A 22,840-nucleotide genomic window follows, 5' to 3' on the forward strand; every position below is an offset into this window, starting at 1 on the left:
ACTAAATTTGCCGTGTTTTGCCACACCCCCTTTTTTACCACCCGGCTACAGCTTCCTACCACCCGGCTGAAAAAAATTTCTGGGGAGAACACTGGAACAGGCTATATACTCTTTTAGGGTAAATTCTGCTTATTGTAGATAATAATACCTGGTAATCGTGCCATGATGGTTCTTAATAAGGAGAATTTCCTGTTCTGATGACAACGATCCCTCATCCTGGTCCTGGTGTCAGAAGGGGGTCACTGAGACACAAAGTAAAGGAAAATCTCCCTGGAAGAATTCCAAATGGGCAAAACACCAGAAGTTCAATAGTTTCCCTACTTCACCTGCACCAGTTGGGCTTCCACCAGCACTTCCAATTCTCAGATCTAATATTGAATGATGTGTAATGTATTTACTACCACAAGCCATTGGAGGTGCAGACACACACACAATGCTATCCCTCTGACGTATTAGTGTTTTGCCATCATACCCATCCTCTCCCGACCCATAACCTTTATAAATCTGGTTTCACTTTTCAGGGAGGTGAATGCAGCGTTTTTCACAATGGTGAGGAGGAAGGATCCAACAATGGGACATGAAATGACCTTTGTGAGCGAGAACTGAGAAATTCCCCCGGATATCTGAGAACCGCCATGCAGTAACCGGACCGTATTCCGCCCACACCCCAGGCTGCAGCAAACCATTCCCTGGGTCTGGTTTGGACTTTTTTTTCATTTGTTTCTATGACAGCTTAGAGGTCAGCACTTTGAAGTGTGAAGAAAGCTGGCACAGAGCACAGGATTGCCTTATACATGATATTCGGGCAGAGGATTTGCCAATCCAGGAAGGCCGGGGCCCCTCAACAATCAATCACTATTATTTCCAACGCCTGTCTACCAAAAGCCAGGATGAGTTTCTGGTAGAATTTGGTCCTGATATCTCTTCTATCACTTTGAGGCCTCCTTGTGTGTAAAGTTCCCAGGTCTGTGCCCAATATGAGGGACCACCCCCATCCCTGTGCTGAGTTTCATGGTCTGTACACATGCTATGCCCCTATATGAGGGGCCTCACTATACCAGTACAGAGTTCTTGGGTCTGCACACCTACTGTGCTCATTATGAGGGGTCCCTACTATTTTAGTGCTGAGTTCCTGAGTCTGTGCAACTTCTGTGCTCATTATGAGTGCCCCCCTTATACCAAATATGAGTTTCTGGATCTGTACACCTGCTGTGTCCAATATGAGGGGCCCCCGTATACCAGTGCTGAGCTCCTGGATATGCACACCTTCTGTGCCCATTATCAGAGGCCCTTACTATCTTAGTGCTGAAGTGCTGTCCTTGGTCTGTACAGCTGCTTTGCTCATTACAAGGACTTCCCACCCTCCCTGGACAGTTCCCACGTCTGCACATCAAGAAGTACGTGACAACTGATACGTGATACAGTGATACAGGTGATACAGTGATAAACGTGATAAACGTGATACAGGTGTGCAGAGACACCCAAAACTCCCAGGTGGGCCGTAACAGAGACTTATGAACCAGGCGAAGTAAGTGACATTCAACCTTGTCCAGTCCAGAATATCAAAAAATTTGCCAAAGCCACATTTCGGGGGTAACAGTTGCCCTTCTTCAGGGCTGTAGGTAAGCAGAAAAGAGAACAGTATAATGCTGTAAATCCCCATGGCATGTAGGTGGCCAATCATCACTCAGCAATGGAGGGCAGGGAGCAACCTGTAAAGTCTCATTCCTAGCCAATACCCTGACCTAAGTACATGGGAAGCTCCCTGGACCAGACCCAAGACTGAGAGACTGAGAGACAGAATGATAAAATGGAGCAGGGTGCAAAATGCTTAAAAAGCCTAATTTGCCATTTCTTCTAAGCTGCAAGTTGGTTTCAGCCTGCTTTGGTCTCAGGGTGACAAGGCTGCTGCACATTTTTCCTGCATTAATGACATCGTCACCCTTCTTGCAGAGTATAGCCCCCTAGACTTCTCAGGTTCGGGTCAAGGAAATATTTGCAGTATTGGAATCCAAATTCTACCCAAATATTACACATTTGTGATAGAAAAAGCAGCTTTTCAACATTTTTTGTCCAATTGAATGGAAATATTGCCCAGTGTATGACTAGCGTTGGCCAGAAGAGAATGGCGGACAATGTTTATACCACTCAGACCGTTTTTTTCCCGTGTCTGGGTGGTGACATCACATATTGGATTGGGAATCCATGACAACAAGGCAAGTGTTGCCGGGGTAATGGACTTGACACAACTTCGATGTGATTATTTAGGGACATAATATGATTAACTCCTTCAAAGCCATGAGATTTCCAACAGGAGACAAAAAATGCGTCATGCAGCCAGGTGTAACATGGAAACATGCGCGCTGCTCGGGGGCTTTACCGCAAAATATCTGGGAACTGCAGGCATAATGGGTTAATTCTGCAGCATGGGACAATGAAAGCACCAGCATTCTATAAACTACATAGACAACCTGTCTTGAGCTATTGCTAGAGTCCCTTCGTGCTGCCATTACACAGATCCCTTCAATTGGATGCATGGAGGTCACCTGGAGGAGCGGGGAAAGGTCTTCAGCATTGGCACATGTGTGATCGCTGGATGCTTTGAACGCTGCTTTATCATTGGCTAGAAAAGTTGCTCTATCACTGCTAAAAAAGCTGCAGAAGGTAAGTCCGAAGGGGCAATTACTCAATGAGAGGGCAACAGTTCCGGGCAAGTGAGCATTCATGGCCACCATTGGGATTCTGTAGCTGGTGAGTTATTTCCAATTATGGGCCATGGACTGCCATTGGTGGATGAAGCCAACAATGGGCCCCTGTGCAGAACTTACGTGGGCCCCTCCCTTCCAAGTCAGTGACATGGCAGCTGTAAACGCCCCTGTTGGCTGAAAAGCGTGTCCTTGTGCAGTGGCACACTTTGCACCTCTTTATATCTGCTGAGCAAGACAAATTACCACCAGCTATTGACATATTGTACCCAAAAAAATGGAAGATCTGTTGGGAGTTGTAGTTCCATGGAAGGCCCATCCTTTCTGACCCCAATTGGAGCATATTGCATTGAAGGTGTTGCAGAATTACCAAGCTTAGAATCACATGACGGGAGGAGGAAAACACGGATGACGTGATAAGGAAGCATGAATGCCGAGATGCTCAGCTTTGATCTCCCAGTTCAAAGAAGACGCTCTGCACAGCTCAGACAAACATTCACATAAGAAAAGTTTCATCCTACAAAGGGTAATGGTAAGCAATGAACTCCAAGAACATTCCTAAAGCAATGCAAAACCCAATGAGCGCCAGGGAAACTCAGCCTGAAATGGAATCATGCAACCTTCAGGAGGAACCTCAGGTGTCCACACAGGTGTGCTTCCTGTATATATGTAAGAAAAAAGGTCTTCGATTGTAAGCTCTTCAGGGCAGGGTCCTCTCCTTGTCCCGTATCACTGTCTGTATACGTCAGTTATTTGCAACCCCTATTTAATGTACAGCACTGCGTAATATGTTGGTGCTATATAAACACTGTTTATTAATAATAATAATAAAGGTAGGGGCACCACCAGCCGGTGTGGGGGCGCACTTCCCGTCTGTCCAATGACAACATCTTCATGTAAAACAAGAATGACCTTCAGCCAGTTCTAAGTAGATAAGAGAACCAGTCACCTGCACACAAAGCCAGACGGCAGCTGGGGGGCTGCGGGCTGAACATTCACCAAACACAAGGCAAACGGACGAACTAAAAATAGTTTATCAACAAGAAAATCACATTTGTAAATTGCTGCTTGTGTATTGTAATAATACCCCCGGGGCAGGAAGTCAAATCTGTCAACTGCTAACACTGCAGCTGCGCTAAAGTCAGACAACTTAATTGGAGGTAAATGGAGTTATTTTACCCATTTCCTAAAAAATGTAAAATGAAAAAATGAACTCTCTGCAGACCCTGGGGTTGCTTTCAGCCTGTTCACATAGCAAAGTGTCCCTTTAAAAAATTAAATGGAGCTCTGCTGACTTCATCCATTAAATCAGGTGCAAGAAAAACATCCTGTATTATTTTTTTTTTTCATTTCCGTGTATGCAATTGGCTGTTCTTTGGAAAGTGAATTTTCACTGCATTTTCACTACATTCACTAAGGTTAGTGAATTATACCCTTGCAAGGTAATGATTCACCTTAGTAAGTAAGCATGAATGTCTTATTCCCCATATTGCTAGAACAGACCTTAATAAAAGACACACCCCTTCCCCACCTAGAAGAGACAGCAATGACTTCAATTGTATGGAAATTCTCTGCCAATGAACTTGCTTTGAAAAATATATAATTGAAATTGTTCTGGTAAATCTGTTTAGTATAAATGTGTTACGATCGTCTCATGTAAAAATCTGTGTATAGCGGTCCAACAACATCATTCAGCAATTCATCAGGGCGACCCAGGAGGCACAGCCTCTATACTTTCCTATGGAGGACAAGATAGTCAATGCCATTCACTCATCCCCCACCCCTCTCCATAAAACAGAAGGGTGCAGTGTATACAATGCAAATCATTTCCAGTGACAGAAATCTGATGTCTGTATGGGTCTCCAGCTCTTTCTGTGGACTATAAAACACCTTCCCACAAAATTACAGAGGAAAGGAGAGGGAGATAGGAGAAGAGAGAAGAAAGGAGAAGAGAAATGAGAAAGAAGTAATAAAAGAAGAGAGAAGAGAGGAGAGAGGAGAGAAAGGAGCCAGAAGGAATGAGCAGGAGAGAAGAGAGAATAAAAAGGAGGGAGAAGAAAAGAGGAGAGAGGAAAGAAGGGAGAAAAGTAATGAGAAGAGGAGAGAGAAGAGGCAGAAAAGGAGACAGGAGAGGAGAGCGTAGAGAAGAGAAACTCTACTAGATTGTAAGCTCTCCGGGGAAGGTTCCTCTCCTCCTATATCACTGTCTGTATTTGTCTGTCACTTGCAACCCCTATTTAATGTACAGCGCTGCGTAATATGTTGGTGCTATATAAATCTTGTTTATTAATAATAATAATAATAATAAAAAAGAGAAAGGAGTGGATAGAACAGAGGAAAGAAGAGAGGGGGGAAGAGAAGAGACGAGAGGAGAGAGGGGGAAGCATTTTAACCTATCCTAAGGTGACAACATTGCTCCTCTATATATACAGTACAGGCAGAGTGTTGTCACCCTTTTGTTTTACACAAAGAAGGGTCACAAAGTGGAAATGAAAAGGAAAACCAGTCCACTCATCATATCTAAGAACCAGTAAACTGGAATACACAGCATATAACAAAAGAAAATCTGAATGTTCCTGTATGTGGATGGTATAGAATAAGTAAGAGGTTTGAATTCAGTCCCACAATGTGTTTGACTCTGACAATTTCTGCTCTGTACCTCGTCAACCTGCTCCAAGCTAATGCCTACCTTGCCAACCAAGTGGATGGCAAGGCAATATTTATTTTGTGTCCATAACAATGTGCCATAGAGGGTCCATAAAAAAATAAAAAAATATAAAAATTGCAGGTGAAAGAGGAAGAAGTTTTTTTTGTAGGGGAGACCAAGCATATTCTCCACATCACAGCATTATTTTTATTTATTGACTTTAGTCTTACTTTAATTTTAAGAAATGAAAATCACTACCCGCCCCTCCAGGACTGATGACCCCGCGGTGCCCTTTTATTCGTGTGTGTTCTGTGTCAGTTAGGTCTTTATAATGTGATGAGCTCTGTGTGTCCTCCAACCCAGATGCCATCTGCAGCTGCAACCTCCCGTGTGTACACGATGTGGGCGTCTTTCATCGCGCTCTCATATTCACCTCCTGCTTCGTCATCACCATCCGTCGTCTGCTCCCCCAGTCTGCCACCAGCCCTGGGGGCACAACAAATAAACCCTTCGTCCAAAATATACAGGACAACATACAGAGCAAGGTCCAAATATCCGGAGGAATCCTCAGATCTGTTGATTGTGTTGCTGCAGACTGTCCTTGATGATCATTAATGGGCCTTCATGTCAAAAACTGGAGTCCTTGGAGATTTGTGTCCCTGGTTTCCAAGGAGAACAAGTATGATCATAAAAACTGCTGGTTCCCTTATTTGATTTTGAAGTTATTTTTTTTTTTTTTGGATGAAGCCGTGCATATTTATATTGGACAGGAAGTGAGAAATAGAGAACTTTCCCTTAAATCAAAAAGTGAAGGGTAATGCCCGAGATGGGACAAAAATCCCGACAAGGGTTCCACATTGTAATTTTAGACATACTTTAAATTATAAATAAAGCCCCTGTATGACAGTCCAAAAAAATCCCAAATACAGTTATATAATGCACAAGAACCTCTTCGGCGACTGAGCCAAATCTTCCTTCCTTCCTTCCATATGCTTCCCCTTCCAGGCACTGGAGATCACAGTGGGAGGGGTTCAGCAACAGACAGCTGTCATTCTAGAAAGCAGTGGGCGGAACTGGGTGTGGCCAGATATTGACTGACAAGCTGCAGGCGTATCAGCAGTGATAATGCCGATAGCCACGCCCCCCTGCAACATCTTCTCATCCCACTGTATTACAGCCTACAGAAGAGTGACAACACTGCTCAGAAATCAGGAGCAGTGCAACAAACCTGGAATATATTTGGTCCAGGATTGAAAACATTTACTAAAATTTGCAAATGATCAAAAGAATTCCAATCCAGGTGTGCTGGGCCACCCAAGTTCCCCCATGATAGTTTGTCTTAACCAGTCTTGGAGAGCTTTAATAAATCAGGTCTAAAGTAAGCAGGGCAATGCCTGTGTGTTCATTGTTCATTCATTTTTTTTACACGTGGTGCATATAAAACCAGCTATTAGGAACAATATAACTCCTTCATACCTATAGAACTTATACCATCAGTAACCATCCAATCACTGTAGAGAATGGCCAAGGACCTGAAGTTGGCCCTTGAGTCAGGGCAAAGTTTGCAGCTTTGCAGGATGCAGTTTCCTGGACCTGTCACTGCTGCAGGTCAGGTAAGTTTGTGCATAATAAGCAGGTATGCTGTGCACAGTTGCTGATTGGGGCATAAGCTCACCCACACCAACAGGTTCATCTTAAAAAAACAAAGGAATTTATTGTACATTGGCCCATTTTTTAAAGTAAGGATTTTCCATGCACAGTAATGCCCTGGGCACTCACAGCTGTGGCCGGTGAGTAACACAATCAGATATATGTATTCAGAATTATGATGATTTAATTTCATTACAATGGCAACAATGTTTCCGGTGCTCTGTGCTATGGTGAATGCAGCAATCCAAAAAAAAGAAAATAGTGACTTCTACATAGTTGATTTGATTTTTCCAAGCAGATGCAAAACTGCAGACCTCCCTCCAGACCCATTCACAGGTGTCTATTTAATGGATATCTGAACCCAATAACAAAAATGTTTAGAGCTGGTGTCTGATTTAATTTACATGGTAAAGGAGAACTGTAGTCATTGGTGAGCTTCTGCCATATTCTTCAGGTGTGCACAGCATGTGTGCCAATTACGACACGGACTTACCTGTTTGCAGACATCCTGGAGCCATGAGAGGTCCAGGATCCTGTTGCTGCCATATCCAAGAAAGCTGCCATCTTTGCCCCAACTCCACAGTGGTTTCTCGGGTCCACGGTGATCTTGGTCATTGATGATGTACATTTTTATGCACAGGAGTTACATTGTGCCCGTTGGCTGGAACTGTACACGGTGGTGCCACATGTAAAGCTGAGCTCTATACTACACAACCTTTGCACCATGTTGTGAAGGGTTGAAAATTAAAGCCACCAGGAGCCAGGATCGGGGCTTTTTTTTGGAAGTAGAGACCTTGCATTTCATCCTTGGCGACATTTTGTTTATTTAGTTTATGTCCATTTTAAGTGCAATGCATATCTGTGCAACATTTCCAGGTGTTTATTACCAAGATTACAGCGTTCTCTCTCTAACAATGCCTTCATCTGCTTTTCGCTTCCCAAATACTGTGCCATCTTTGCTTAGACATCATTCTGATTACTATCCACTTTTTAGACTGAGATGCCAGCTGAAAGATGGCACAATGGTGCAAATTCTGGTGCCTGTGCAGATAAAATGATTGTTATGGATCAGCCCACGTTGTAACTTTTTACCTTGACTTGCTGCAAAGTTGCAATGAAGCATTTTTACCATTGCAGGAAGGGAGACTGAGAAAATTCTTCCCCCTGCCTGCACCATACTGACAACATTATCTTAGCCTAGGTCAAGTCACTGGACTGGAGCTCAAGCTCTTTAAAAATTAATATTAGAGCTGCACTGTTGCAGTATTGTAACAACGTTTTCTCTTCCACTATCGGATGGGCGGCTTGCACGGGCGCCATATGCACCCACACGTATGAATGTGATCTGAGTGTATTGTGGGTATGTGGTGCCTGTTATCAGCTGCACCAGTCAAGGAGCGTGCCAGCCAAAACCACAAGCCACACAGACAAAACAACTCCCTGAGATTAACCCAACATCTGTGCGCCGCGGCCAGGGCGCAGTCACATAAGAGAGATATTAAACGACTGGACGCCGCAAAGGGACGCTTATCAAAATTCTCACATGGAACAAAAACACTTAATCAATGCAACTCTCTGCAAATGGAACTCCACCTCTGAATGTGATAAAAGCAGAATAAACACACGCTGGTCTCACTCCTATCATTGTCCCTGGATTGTTGTCCCTCTAATACAATTCTCTTTGTGTTTGGCCTGTATGAGATTTACAATTGCAATCAGAAGCATTCATTTTTTTAAAGCTTAAGACACAAGTTCTGTATTTATTACTGAATCATTCTATTATTATTTTTTATATTATTAATAAACAGTATTTATAAAGCGCCAACATATTACACAGTGCTGTATAGTAAATAGGGGTTGCAAATGACAGATAGATACAGACAGTGGACACAGGAAGAGGAGAGGACTCTGCCCAGAATTCTATATATGCTAAATGCATAAATCTAAAGTCTGAGATTTAATCTGAGCCATGGGTATTCCTGCTTATATCTTGATGTTTTCATAGGTATTCCAGATCTGTGTAATGCCTGGTCACTGCTGCTCTCTCTCCTGATGTAGGATGACTGGTCTTGTACCCGCCCCCTCCTGTAGTTTCTGCACATGTTCTGTAGTGGGTGTGGCCTTCCAAGTCCCTCCCACAGCTCTTCTCTCTGCACGTGCTGTATGCAGCACATTTCTGATGTCACCACCATTATACAACATAATAATTGTGTTAGCAAAGGCTTTTGGAACACAAAGTGAATTCATATTCTTTGTGTCCATTGAAGAATAGATTTAAAACAAAAGTTTCAGCAGTATAACTTTAATTGATATATTCAAATAAACAGATTAATAAAGCAGAATGATAGCATGTTACATGCGGTTGCTATAAAGCCTGTGCAAGCTACAAGAACCCTGGCCATGCATGTTCGTTCAAGGAAAAAAGGAATATTCTGACGCATGTTCATACAAAAACTTGAAAGTATTGCACATTCCCTCCTGCTCATCTTCAAGTCTGTGACTACAAAGCCAGAAGCCAAAGCCATGAGGAACCCCTACAGATAATCTGCAATTCCTGGGAGCCAATGAGCCTTAACACAACACAACACAGAGGATGAGGAACTGGTGGTGGGGGTGTACGCTCACTAAACCTAACAGAAGCTATGGAAGGGCCCGGCGGCACGGCAGGCCCACTGTTATTTGAAGCTATGCAAACAGTGACAATGATATGTAGGTACTGACGCTTCCACCGCCCACCAACCATGGTGGTTCATTGGGTTTGCATATTCTAAACATCTGGCACAAGCGATTTGGTGTCAACCTATTATGCCAAATGTCAACTCCATAAAAGTTCTTGTTACATTATTGCATAGATTTACTTTGGAGTGGATTTAGGTGGTAAGAGTTAGAATAAGGCTCATCCACACTGTTGTTTGCAGTAATGCATGCATGAAAACTCACGTAAATGAGACAGTCACGGGGTGGACCAGGAATCTGAAGCCACCAGAGAAAGTGAGAATGAGGGCCCACAAAAATGTATTGATTTTGTGGCACATTTTTGTTAGGCAGCAGGGGCCAGGCACTCACCGGAGACATAGGCGGCTTTCCTGTGAACCCCTATATGGCACATAAAAAATAATTTGGAGAGCAGATCCTTGGAGGTTTTTTCCTGGTCTTCCAGTGGGCCAGTATTTACCTGGTGCCAGCACATGTCGGTGATATTCATTTCCAATTGCACCTCAATGCACATCTGTTTAAAGCACAATGATGCATAACTTTGTTTGCCTTGCCTTTTTGGGAGATATTTGGTGCTTTGCACCGCATTCATTGGAATGGAATGCCCTTACACAATGTGCATCAATACTATGCACCAGGACACCTGAGGATCAGGTGGAAGAACAGGTAAGTTTAATCAATAGGTTGAGCACAAGAGGTAGGTTTAGGGGTCAGGTGGAGGCATTGGTGTAGGATGAAGATTTGAGTTAGGGTTTGGAGTTTTAGCCTGGATTCAGAATTTGGAGTAGATTAGTGGTACGTTTAGGGACGATGTTATTGCTTAAGGGCTGGTTAATGGGTTTTATTGAAGATTACAGGTAGATATTGTGGTAAAAGGTGAGTTAAGTGTAGGATCAGTGGCAGGGAAATGGACAGGGTTTGGTGTAGGTTCCAGTTAAGTTTATTACTTAGTGTTAGGAATTCAGATATGAATAGTGCTGTGCAAGACCAGGGCTATATGGGTCAGAGCCAGACTTTTATACGATATACCTATGCAAAATGAAACTCCTGTAACTTCTGTTGGTTGGACATGACCAGGAGATGTGAAGAAGTAGAAAAGAAAATGTCACATGATCTTTACCATCACCTGTCCTAATAAATATTTTACTTATCCAGTATTATTGTTTTATTAAATGAAGGGAAAAAATAACATAAAAATTGTGCAATGAAAAGAAGGACCTTTTAGTCTCCACTATGGACCTGCAGGAAACGGAGATGGATTTGTGAGTTCCAGACGGAGAAGAGGTGGAGGTTTTATATCTGATTGTGTTGGGATGAGTAAGGACAGCCTGTAGCACGTGTGAAGGGCCGTTTAAAGATGGCTGCCATCCAGACGAAGGGGGTGATTGTGGAGAAGAGGCTGAACAAGGCAGCTTGTGATAAGGCAGATCCCACCAGTATGAGAATCACATCTATCTATACTCGTCCTATCACCTGACATTCAGCCATACAAAACTGCTGCACTGGAAGATTACAATAGTAATAATACACATGCAACTAGCATATGTCACATGTAATCTTGCCAAAAAATTATAAAGCAGTAAATCTGACATTCACTGCAACATTCTCCGGTGGATCAATCACTACCATTGAAATATAGGGACCTGCTATCAACAGGGGTGGCCCTGAGAAATACCCAGAACTGAGTATCTCCAGGTTCAGTATAAAGAGAGAATTAATAATTTTTTTTTTATTGATCCTTCTCTTCCAGCCATTCTGATGGGTCTTTACCAGTCCGGGACTCCCATGAGCTGCAGATGGACCCTAGGACCTCTATAATAAACCAGGGGATGGCTAATCAATTTCATACCAGCTGGCTCCTATATAACTTCTAACTCTGAGTTGGCACAAGCAGTGACCCAACGTTGATTGGAGCCATTGAGCAGTTTGTGGATTTGGCCTGGGCTGAATAGGTCCATCAGTTTGCTGCAGGCAGGAGGAAGCATTTCCTTAAACCGGACATATCAACATTTTTACTTTACATAAAAAGGTAGACAGTCTTTTTATGAAAAGTAAAAATTATCACCGTGGTTGTAAAGACAGAATGGGAGCGCAGAGCCTCCTAGAATACCCACGCTACTCATCCCAGGAGGCTTCTGGCTGCTTTTCTTGTGCATGCCCAATATCAAGCATGCGCAGAAAAGGCTTTTTCCTACATGGGAAGAACATGCAGGTCACACACATACACAGTGAGATCGGCTCCCTTTTTATTTCCCATTTACAGCAGGCTACATCACCCGATTCCTGCCTGCACAGTGCATGATCGGATGACGTAGCCAAAAGTGGAAAAAGACGGAGGAAGATGGCAGTCCCCGTCACTGGGAGACAAAGGAGAGTTCCAGGATGATGGGGTACCCAATCCAGGAAAGCTTTGGAGGGAGCAAGGGACCTGCAGAAGTAAAGGAAAGTCCATTTTTTCCCCCTGGTTCCACTTGAAATCTTTTCTCCTCCACTAATCATCCTTCAACTAACTTTAACTAACTGTAACTTTGTCACAAATCCCAAGGTGAGAAGCTGCAGCAAAGGCCAATCTGTGCCAGACATTTATGAAAACAGCTAAGTACTGCACCAGGGTTTACATGACTGGGATCTTGTAGACAACACAACACCCATGTGAATAGGTGGTGACCCTGGATGATGGGTGAATAAAAATGGCTCCATTCTTCTATAGATAGAAAAGCAAATAGAGACATTGTCAGTACTGTGATCTTCATGACCGATATTAAATACCTGAAGGTGCTAGACTGACCTATTACACTTTACATGCCAAAAATACATACATACATACTTCCAGGCCCGCTTTGAAATGGGAAGTACACAGACCATACATTATTATATAACCAATAGCTGAGTGTATCATTTATTCCTGACAGATCTCCTAGCTGATTTTAGGTTCTGTTTAGAGTTTTGCAATCTAAACAGAAGAAAACACAGAAAAGTTTCTCTTCAAACCAGGAACTTTGTATTAAAACTCATTTTCAGTTGCAGTAAATTCAAGGGCTTCTGGTAATTTTTCCCTTTCATGCAGCTGTTGGATTTCACCTTCAATATTTTGCCAGCAGGAACATTGGAAACACATTATGTCTCCCAGGTGGCTGTGCAGTGAATGGGTTGCAGATGTTGGCGCATACAGGACCTGCACCGGGCACCAGAAAACCGCTAAGGCTCCATATACATCACTGCCATCTGCCTTGTGTCCTGGCTGCCCCATCAGGGCTAACGAGCTTCTGGGAGCTCAGGGCCTCCCTAATTAATGAGTAATTAGCTGCTGTCTGTCCTCAAGCAACACACACACAGGCGTAATAAACCTTCTGAAGTGTAATGGATTGATTTCCTAACAAAGCATGGCTCCTTAGCCCTGGGGATGTTTCCTGCAGGGGGGCCTGGAAAAGATCCATTACTTGAAATTTGGTTTCCTCTCAGTTTCTATATTTAAACTGTTAATTGGGTATTTTGTCTCCAAAACTGAACTAGCTGGTAATGAGTAAATTAAGGATCTCCTATTCCATGTATATAGAAAAGTCAGCCACAATATAGAAACAAAGGTCGGTCTTATTCATCAGCCTAAAGTCTGAAATCTCATCTAAGCTTCATCATGTTGCTGCAAAGTTATTCTACTTGTTTTAAAATGTGAAACTTTCATTATTATGATCCCTGGTGATCCTGCCCTAAAAGTTATTGTTTGGATACTTGCTAGTATTGGGTGACAACGGTAATCTGGTCTTCCAGGTTTTACAAAGGATTTTAGGATATTCACTTATCAAAGAGAATTAAAATTCACTTAGCTTAGAAAGTGCAAGTTTTAAATTATATACACACGTCCGATGATTCTTGCCTGACACAAACCGTCATGCTTGTCTTGGGAAAAACTCTAATATGTGTACAGTGGACTCCTGATGCCGTTCATCACTCCGCCATGGCGGATGGATGAATGACTGATCGGTAATGGCCACTGTGCATTTCAATGTGGGAGAGCACAACAGGGTGCCACTTGCTTGTCCTCCCTCCTCCCCTCTCCATAGAACACAAAGGTGCTGTGTGTACAGAGCTTGCTTGTTCATCTGTCACTGGAAACAATCTTGAAAGAACATTTTCAGTAACAATCATCTGACGTCCACAAGGCTAAGGGGTAGGGCAAACTGTGAAATTGCTCAGCCCCCTCCCATACTCTCCTGGACCACAATTACCAGAATAGCAGGGGTGCATGGAGCTGGAATTCTGGGCCTCTTGTTCATATTTTCCAGGGCCCCGTATTGCCTGAAACCCTCCCTGAGCTTGAGGAGTTGAGATGAAGCTTGGATGAATCTAACCATCCAATCAAATGCAAGCAAAACTCTGTTTTGTTTTTGCATTACCTTGCATAGAATTGGGTGAGCTTTGCAAAGTGAACATTGCAATTCACTTTATTGAATCCTATACAGAACAGCCGAGCAGTTATCCGGTTTGGATCAAATGGGGCAATAAAAAGGGGTGGCCTAATATGTGCAGCATTCTAGCTTTCCACACCCTGTGCTGCAACCTCCTTATAGCCCCAGAATGCAGGAATAAAAGATGTTTCTATTCTAGTAATTATATTCATTGCTCCTCAGCTATTGTGCCTTCTCCCACCTAAAATGTAAGAAAAAAATGGAAAGAAATGAAAAAAATTAATTCCACGATTAGATGAGTTTCTGATCTCCATTGGCAACTATTGCAGTTCTTTTATACAAAATTCATCAGCATCTTGTAGCAGGAGCTACTCTTTAAGAAAAAGAGGGGGGGAGGAGAGGGTAAAATTCCTGCCGTGTCCAGAAAACACAGAAGCATGCCATGAATCTGACATCACCTGGAGCTTGTTTTCAGAAGACAAATTCCTATATTGTGTTATACACAGAGATACCTGCGCTCTATGCAAAGGAAAAATCCAGAATTTCAAGTGGCCATGTGCCCTAAATGGAGATTGTCAGCCAAGGTTGTGGAGATTTCTTGGGATCTTTTTTAATTTTTGTTTCTCAAATCTGGCAGGTAGCGATAGGCAAAATTGAGATATCTGATGAAATCTGAAAAATTTGGCGAAATTTTGCCATTTTGGCAAAATGCATTAAAGAGAGTAGAAACAAAAAAATGACGGTGGTTTTTGATTTCAGGTTTTTAAAAGTACAAGGAGCTTTAAATAAGCAATATAGAAAATCATATACTTTACAGTTTTTAGGTATAAAAAAAAATGTAAAAAACCCACAAAAACACTGGGGGCCCATTCACACATATTTATATTCAAATGATAATGTGCATAACAGGTGTCGTGTGATGCCATTCATTCTTTATGGCATCCTGATGTACCTTGGTGCACTTGTGTTGCAGCACAGTGATCATTCATTCTTTAGAGCAATGCTTCTTGCAAGTATAATAGAATATGTATACAGCCCCCCATTTCCAAGTTAAAAATGCAGCTTATTCGGAGAAACTTTGCAGCAAGTTCCTTTTGCCAAAATCCACTGGCACCAAAAAGTTGTGTTTTTGAGATATGTTCTTTGAGAGTTTGTACTCATTGCAATGAAATGTCCTTTTCACGCACGGTTGCTGCACGTCCCCAGCGGCCTGAATGCCTGGCATTTCTGGAGGTGACCCCCTGCTTCACATTTGGATCCCTCCTCCAGCTCATACGTTCCTATAGGATGCAGGTGATCAGAGGACAGAACCACAAACCAAAATTATAACCCCAAAAATTGCCTTATATCTTTTACAGGATGGATTTACACCATCAAATGTTTCTAGTGAAAAAAAAAGCAGCGGTATCACGTTTTACAAGCAGACCCGGATGTCATCATTTACAAGCCACCTGCTTCCAGAAAAGACGGCACAAGGTACCAACTGCATGTCCGTTTGTTCAACCTGGAAAACCCAGCAGGTGGTCAAAGCGAGGATCCTGGTAAAACCAATCCATGAATGTGGAAATTCTGCTCATTTACCCTTCACATAAATGTGTCACATACACAGCAATTTGGTGTCAGCTTTGCCTTGTTGGCTTATGCTACTCATATCTCAACTACTCAGCCACCCCCCTTCCCCATTCCGCCATCTCCATACAAGAAAATCATTCAGTAGATGAGATCTGTGGATGGTTTGAGGGAATTGAGCACAAGGCAGCTGTGAATTTCTGATCCGACCATCAGGTATAATGAACAGAACAAAAGGTAGCAAAAAGGAAAAGTTTATTGTTGAGGTTTACATAATTTCTAACGGTTCTTTTCCATAAAAGTTCCACTTTTAAAAATGTTGATTTAGGCCGGGTGTTACTGCACAAAGGTGCAGGCAATGTCTCTTCAATATTACTTATCTGCCCCAGTGCTCCAGGGAACCTGTCAAAAAAGCTGAGCTGTGCATGTACAACTCAGCATTGGTTTTCAGAGATATCCTGCAATCCTGGTTTTCCTTGAAGGTGCCAGGACTGGATGAACCCCCATGGGTCTGCTTTGGAGTTATTTCATTGTGATCCAGCCAATCAAAATAGTCAAAAATCACAAGGAGGAGGAAAAGGATGGCATCCTGCATCGGAACAGGAGAGAGTAGCTGGGTTTAGTTCCACTTTAATTAATAGAATGCCTTGTTATATCACCACTGTATTACCACATGCAAAATGCATATTTTCTGATTTTAAGTGCTTTGCTGTGCCATTTAGAATGGAACTATTACCACAAAATGACCCACAAGGCGCCCACTGTACAACGAGGTATGCGGCAAACAAAATTTCAAGGCTGTAGCCATGAACAGGCGGGTGTTTTTGCACAATGGCCCTCTTACCACCACCATGGCTTAAAGAAAAGTCAAGGGGTCTTGAAAATGTCAAAGTTGTGCATGTTATCCGTTTTCAATGGGCCCAATATACTTCCAAAAAAGCAACTTTTGATATCTCTACATATGCATGCATTGCAGCATTTCGAATTTTTGAAATGCGTGGGTGCTTAATGAGTGCCAGTGAGGAATACATTTATCTTTTAGATGGGTGTTTTTCCAACTTTTTAACATGGAAGAACCCTTGAAATAGGTTTCGGGACTTCAGGGAACCCCTTCTATAATTACTATATCCACAGATCACAGTACTTTGGTGTGGTGGTCAGTAGGATGAATTCCTCTTACATTGCTGGCCATTAGGAAGAAGGTCACCCTTACAGATAGCAAAAAAGATCATTGTTGTCACAAACTAACCTGAGAGGTAAAAACTGCCGATTGCTCAAGAAATCCTAAGCAACCTCTGGAGGAAGCCTGGTTGAGAAACACTGATATAGACCTTAATTGTATAAATCCCAGCAGCCAACCTGCAATTGAATAGGCTGTCATTGCAAGCTTCTTCCCTTCCTGACATGCTGATCCAAAAAATAGTTTTAGTTGCTGACCAACATCCCATCTGTAGATCAGGATTGCATCTTTACCAACCAGAGTCAGTGATTGAAATGATTAACTCCAGAGACTGCTGAACCATAAATATATTTGGGTGGAGGTTGGAAAAGTTGCATGCTATGTGCTTCTAACCATATGCACCATCTGCATTAGGCTGCATCAGTCATTGCAATCCATATGCATAGCAAGGCAAAAACAGAAAAGGTGCAGAGCACTGCAGTACGGACTGTGTGATGTAAATTATTGTTACGCAACGTGCAAAAAAATGCAGCACATGGAATGCACCTCAATGCTCGTTATTGGTGAACATGCGATGTGGCGAGCATTTAGTGTGAATTTCCTAATTTTTTTTTACTTTAGTTTTCAAAATTTGAACAATTAAAAAAACAGATGGCTGGAAATTATTCTCCTCTTCTATTAACCCTTCCAGGAGCAGAACTCTGGCCTGTAAGCACTCCACGCACCGACAACAAAGCATTTTACTAATGGCGCTCTCAGCATCCTGCGCCCCTCTGATCTATTCTAGTTTAATCTTCCAGAACTTCACAGAGCAAATCCTGAAATACCTGCTGGGAATGAAGCATGACAGCCGGGCCGAGGAGAATCCCGCACTGAGCATTGCATGGATTGGGTTACGGAGTCAGACAAACAGCAGCGCATTTCCTCGCGTTTAAACCGCCTACAGCCACTAAAAAACACTCGGCCGAAGGAGAGCGCTGTGCATGGATAGTCACATGACCGAAGACATGGGCAGGATATCCCTGCGTGCATTTTAAATCTCAGCAGAAAGAAAATAGAATTTATTATGTAATCTTCTGCAAGATCTTCACTGCCCTGCCAGGGGAACTGGCACTGACACTGGCTCATTTAAAACACAACCTTGGAGAAAAAAAAAAAAAAAAAAAAAAAAATCGCCAAAAAATTATTGTTGGTGCATTAGGCAGACTATTTAAAACAATACATCCCAACCTAATGAGGGTGATTGAGTCCTAACATTTACAGATATTGTCCCTCCCATCCCACAGCCTGTGAATGGACAGTGAAAAGAGAAGCAGCAGACTGATGAGCTAATCTGTGTGTTGCCCCCTCCACCTACAAGCATGCTCTTTGCACACTTGATTGGTCCCTTCAAGGCTATGTGCTGTACTGGGGCTAATACAAAGTCAAATTCATGCATTGCCAATATTAAAAATAAATCATGTAATGATGTATTTATAAAAGCAGAGCTGCAGTTTATGCGTTTTTATACATTTCTAGATCCTTCGACATCTTTCAGCTTTTATGCCAAATTTCAGACAAGAAGTAAAATGCACCAACGATTGCAGTTATATATTGGTATATAAGTACCTGATTCAAACTTGGTTTTGTCAAGCACTTCGCCTGGAAGAAGGAGGGGTGGCACCCACAGCCAATCAGCTGCACTGCATCCACATATGCCGAGTAAAGAAGTGGGAACTGTGCATATTGATGATCTCAATATCCAATCAGAGCCAGGGGGCGGAGATATGAACAAGCTTTATTACTTTACTGCAGTATAGAAAGTCAGGTCACCAGCCTAAGTGTGATTTGTAAATCAAGGGACTGGCTGGGCAGAAAAATAAACTCCTGTGTTTTTTGGAGTTCAGTTTTAAACCTAAACTTTCATGCCGCTGAAGTTTGGATCCTGAACCCAACTCATACACAAAAAATCCCCTTTTTTCCAGATTATGCCCTCCCACTAAATACCAAGCTCCACCTTCTGCCAAATGGCAAAACCTCCTCTGCCCACTGAAGTGGGTATGGCTTAGAACCAGGAAGGCAGGCTAAAACCTGACTTGGATAGAAGTCAACAGCTCCTTCACAGCTTTGTCCTGGGATTCAAGGGAGCATTACAGGGATGAATCCAAGGACTGCAAGGGATTATAAGGTCCCTTTTACATTACATAGTGACAGATCACATGATTATAATAAAGGTTCAGCCTCCAGAGCATGATATATCACAGTACCTACAGGACAAAAGCAGGAATGCATCTGCAGCAAGTACGTGATGGAATTTGCAAAATTTTACATTTGTCACCAAAACAGGAAACAAGAACATTTTTATTGGGGACACTTGGACAACCAACATTTAACACATGTGCCATTGCTATATGAAAGTTGTCAATAAACAGCTCATGGCAAACCATATCACAATTCCTGATGTAATTGTGAAGACATTGAGGATGTCAGCTGGTTCTGTGCAATCTGTACAATAATCACCCAAATAAATTCCTCTGGACTGGATAAGCATCTTCTTTGTCATTTTTAACTGACCAGCTGATGTGTATTACAATTGTAAATTACATTTATTCACCATCTTTACAGGCCTTGTCACTTTTCTCTCACTTCCTGTTGTGTTCCTGGGACAGGAAATGGATGTAAATCCCCCCCCCCCATATGCGGCTTACAGCCATGAAAGATCAGCCAGCCCTCCTAGAGCTTCTGCAGCAGCTGCCATCCTACCTATCAAAAATCATTATCCGCTGTTGTTGTTCCTGTAGTACTACAAGTCCCAGCAAGCCTGTGGTTCGCCTGACTTGGATTCCCATAAAACAAAGCTGTGTTTGTGTGCATGTGTGCCCGAACCTGCCTGGATCACAGGCCTGCTGCTGCAATGCTACGACTAATTAAAAAACAATGAAAATAAATAAACATGGCAGCGTTTTGCTGGCATCCCTGGGAGCCTTCAACTCACAGAACAGCAAACGGTTTTGTCCATGCACAGATTGCTGTCCGCAGATAAAAGATCTGCACCTTTCATCATGGGGGACCAATCTACTCCAACCATCCTGGAATTTGATGCATTTTTAATTGTCAGGTTTTATTGTGTACAGACAGAAGATAAAAGTTAGCAATAAATGCGGTTGTGTATGTCAGCTTATTACCGGGCACACATGTAGCTGCGCAGCAACAACCATACAAACGCCTAAAAAAAAGCAACAACTGCTGGGAAAAATCTGCCAGTGTGGATCACTCTCAGCGTCAGAGAATGATCATGCAACGGAATCATTTACTTCTTTAGCCAGTTACTGAACAAGCGAATATCTGGTGATGCATTCACTTTGAATGACATTTTATTTGGTGTCAGTGGGGTCATTTAGGGTGCCCACTAACTGTTTGCCCCACGTCAATCATACTATTACCCCACCACTACAATTATTATTAAACTGTATTTATATAGCGCCAACATTTTACACAGCACTGTACATTAAATAGGGGTTGCCAATGGCAGACAGATACAGACAGTGACACAGGAGGAGGGGATGAACCTGCCCAGAAGAGTTTACAATCTACCTACTTGGCAAATTAATCTGTTAATCGGATTGAGACATTTGTGCATGTACGATAAAAGTTATCAGCAAATGAATATCAATCACCTAATATGAAAATCAAATGTTATAGTACAATATAGAATTATATAAATCATACAAATAGTAATAATATAGATATAAAGATTGTAAGCTCTTCTGGGCAGGGACCTCCCCTCCTCCTGTGTCAGGGAACACCTGACTATAATTCCTATATCCACAGCTCACAGGTCAGTAGGAAGAATTCCTCTTATATTGCTGGTCATTGGTAGGAATGTCACCCTTACAGTTAGCCAAAAAGATCATTGGTGTTACTTAAACTAATCTAAACTAAAGCCCAAATTGCTCATTGCTCAAGGAACCCCCAACAACTTCTGAAGGAACCCTTGTTAGTAAAAGAGTCACCTGAAGCTCTCCTAATACCCTTTTTTCCCAATTCTGCACAGTCTGCCCCTTTGCATTCATTAAACACATTCCAAACACATTGGGTGCTTTTAAGACGCATTTACTTCGCACTTTCATTGAGGTGAATTGAGGCGTTTGGCATACTTTGGAAGTTGCTGATTCCTAGCAAACATTGCGGTAGAGATCAAACTTGAAGCAACCTGACACAAGGACTCTACAAATCTTACACATGTGCCACCCAGTTCATTCTTGATATAAAGTACAGGCATTGGATTTGTAACACATTTTAAGGACATTCAATAATGCCACACATGACCCAGCTCTGTACACCATGTGTACATGTGAATGAGACCTATGAGGTTAAAGAAGGTTACATTAATTCATCATTTTGCATATGTATATACACTGTTATTTTTCAGCAATGTATACATGAATGATATATATATATATATATATATATACATACATACATACATATACACTCCTGTGTCATTGTTTGTATCCATCTGTCATTTGCAACCCCTGTTTATTGCACAGCGCTGCGTAATATTTTTGTGCTTTATAAATATAATAATATAATATATAACAATAATAATAATAATATAAAACACAATATTTTAGCAAAATGTCATGCTTACTAAACATAATACATCAGTTGTCTGTATCCAATAATAAAACATTTTGTATAATAAAAATAAGATGCCAAAATAAACAAAAACACTGGCAACCTAAAACAGAAACAAGACAATAAAAAGCAGACACAATATAAAAAAAATCAAAACATTCTATTACAACTACTGAGTAAGCAGCAGTAAAAAAATCAGTCTAATTTTTTTTTTTTATGTTTAAATCTCCAGATTTAAATCTCCAGAGCCTTTAAAATACTCCAAAATGACCATGTCCATTGCAAGTTCCAATTTGTAATACATCAGACACCAACTACTTTTCAGAAGGATAAATGCATTGAATATGAGCTGCAGCATGCTCTGCGTAGGATTCTTAGTGACGGGCTCCTTTAAAATATTTCTCAGTAACTTTTTCAAAGCAGTATTGCATTAGATGATGAGGACCGAATGCAACATTAGATAACAATGAAAGGTTTTGATATGACAGTTTTGGATAATCTGGTTTGGGGGCAGATTTCCCAGGATGACCAGAGTTCAGGGTCGAATTCCCAGGATAATCAGGGTTGGGGGGCAAATTCTCAGAATTATCAGAGTTGGGGGGCAAATTCTCAGGATGATCAGGGTTGGGGTCCAATTTTACCCAGATCATTAGTGTTGTGGGCCAATTGTCCAGGATGATCAGGGTTGGGGATGAATTTCCCAGGATGATTAGGGTTGGATCCAATATCCAGGTGTTGGATTATATGGAGAGTGATGAGGACACACAAATAGGTGAGCAGCAGAGAATCATCCATGGGATACAATGTAACAAGTGGTACAATGGGGAATGCTGGTGGGATTGTCCTTACCTTGAGGAGCCTCCTCTTCTCCTCCATGCTGATAGACTCATGTTGGGGGTCTGCAGACATTAGAAGGGGCTCCTCCTCACAGCAGATAAAGCTCACGGTGCATCCCATGCAGACAGCAGAGTCAGTGGTGGGGCTCACCTGTCCCACTCCCACAGGTAGAGGCTGGAGCAGATCTGGGGAGGTGGGGATGCAGAAGGGAGGCTCAGAGCCCTACCAGGGGGCTCCCCATAGCTGGAGACTGTCAAAGGCAGGGTGATGGAGACCCAGCAGTTTAGAGAGTGGAGGGAGAGGAGGAGGAGGGGGAGAGAACTATGGAAGTTGCTTGTTTTTCCCTCTCTGCTCCTCCTCCTCCCCTGTGCTGTGTTCAGGAAGTCACTGAGATGTTCACAGACCTGACATAGCACTCACACACCTCTGTGCACATTGCTCCCACCTGTGCTGCTTGCCCTGGACTGGTCCTGTGCACCTCCCTGGTCCTTGTCCCCTCCACAAATGAATTCAG

General features: G+C 42.4%; 1 protein-coding gene across 3 annotated transcripts in view; it reads right to left on the bottom strand.

The window, feature by feature from the left end:
* TNS1 (tensin 1) overlaps window positions 1-22,550 on the bottom strand; it is a 271,239-nt gene extending 248,689 nt beyond the window's left edge. Inside the window, exon 1 of one of the 3 annotated variants that reach the window (XM_072417966.1) lies at window positions 22,339-22,550. In XM_072417966.1, the coding sequence (XP_072274067.1) occupies window positions 22,339-22,446 (108 nt within the window). In that variant the 5' untranslated portion in view covers window positions 22,447-22,550. The remainder of the gene's footprint in view (window positions 1-22,338) is intronic. The other 2 variants (XM_072417968.1, XM_072417970.1) reach the window with 2 other exon arrangements.
* Window positions 22,551-22,840: the final 290 nt, after the last annotated feature.

The sequence above is a fragment of the Pyxicephalus adspersus genome, chromosome 7, assembly GCF_032062135.1.
Source record: "Pyxicephalus adspersus chromosome 7, UCB_Pads_2.0, whole genome shotgun sequence".
In the NCBI taxonomy this organism is placed as follows: domain Eukaryota; kingdom Metazoa; phylum Chordata; class Amphibia; order Anura; family Pyxicephalidae; genus Pyxicephalus; species Pyxicephalus adspersus.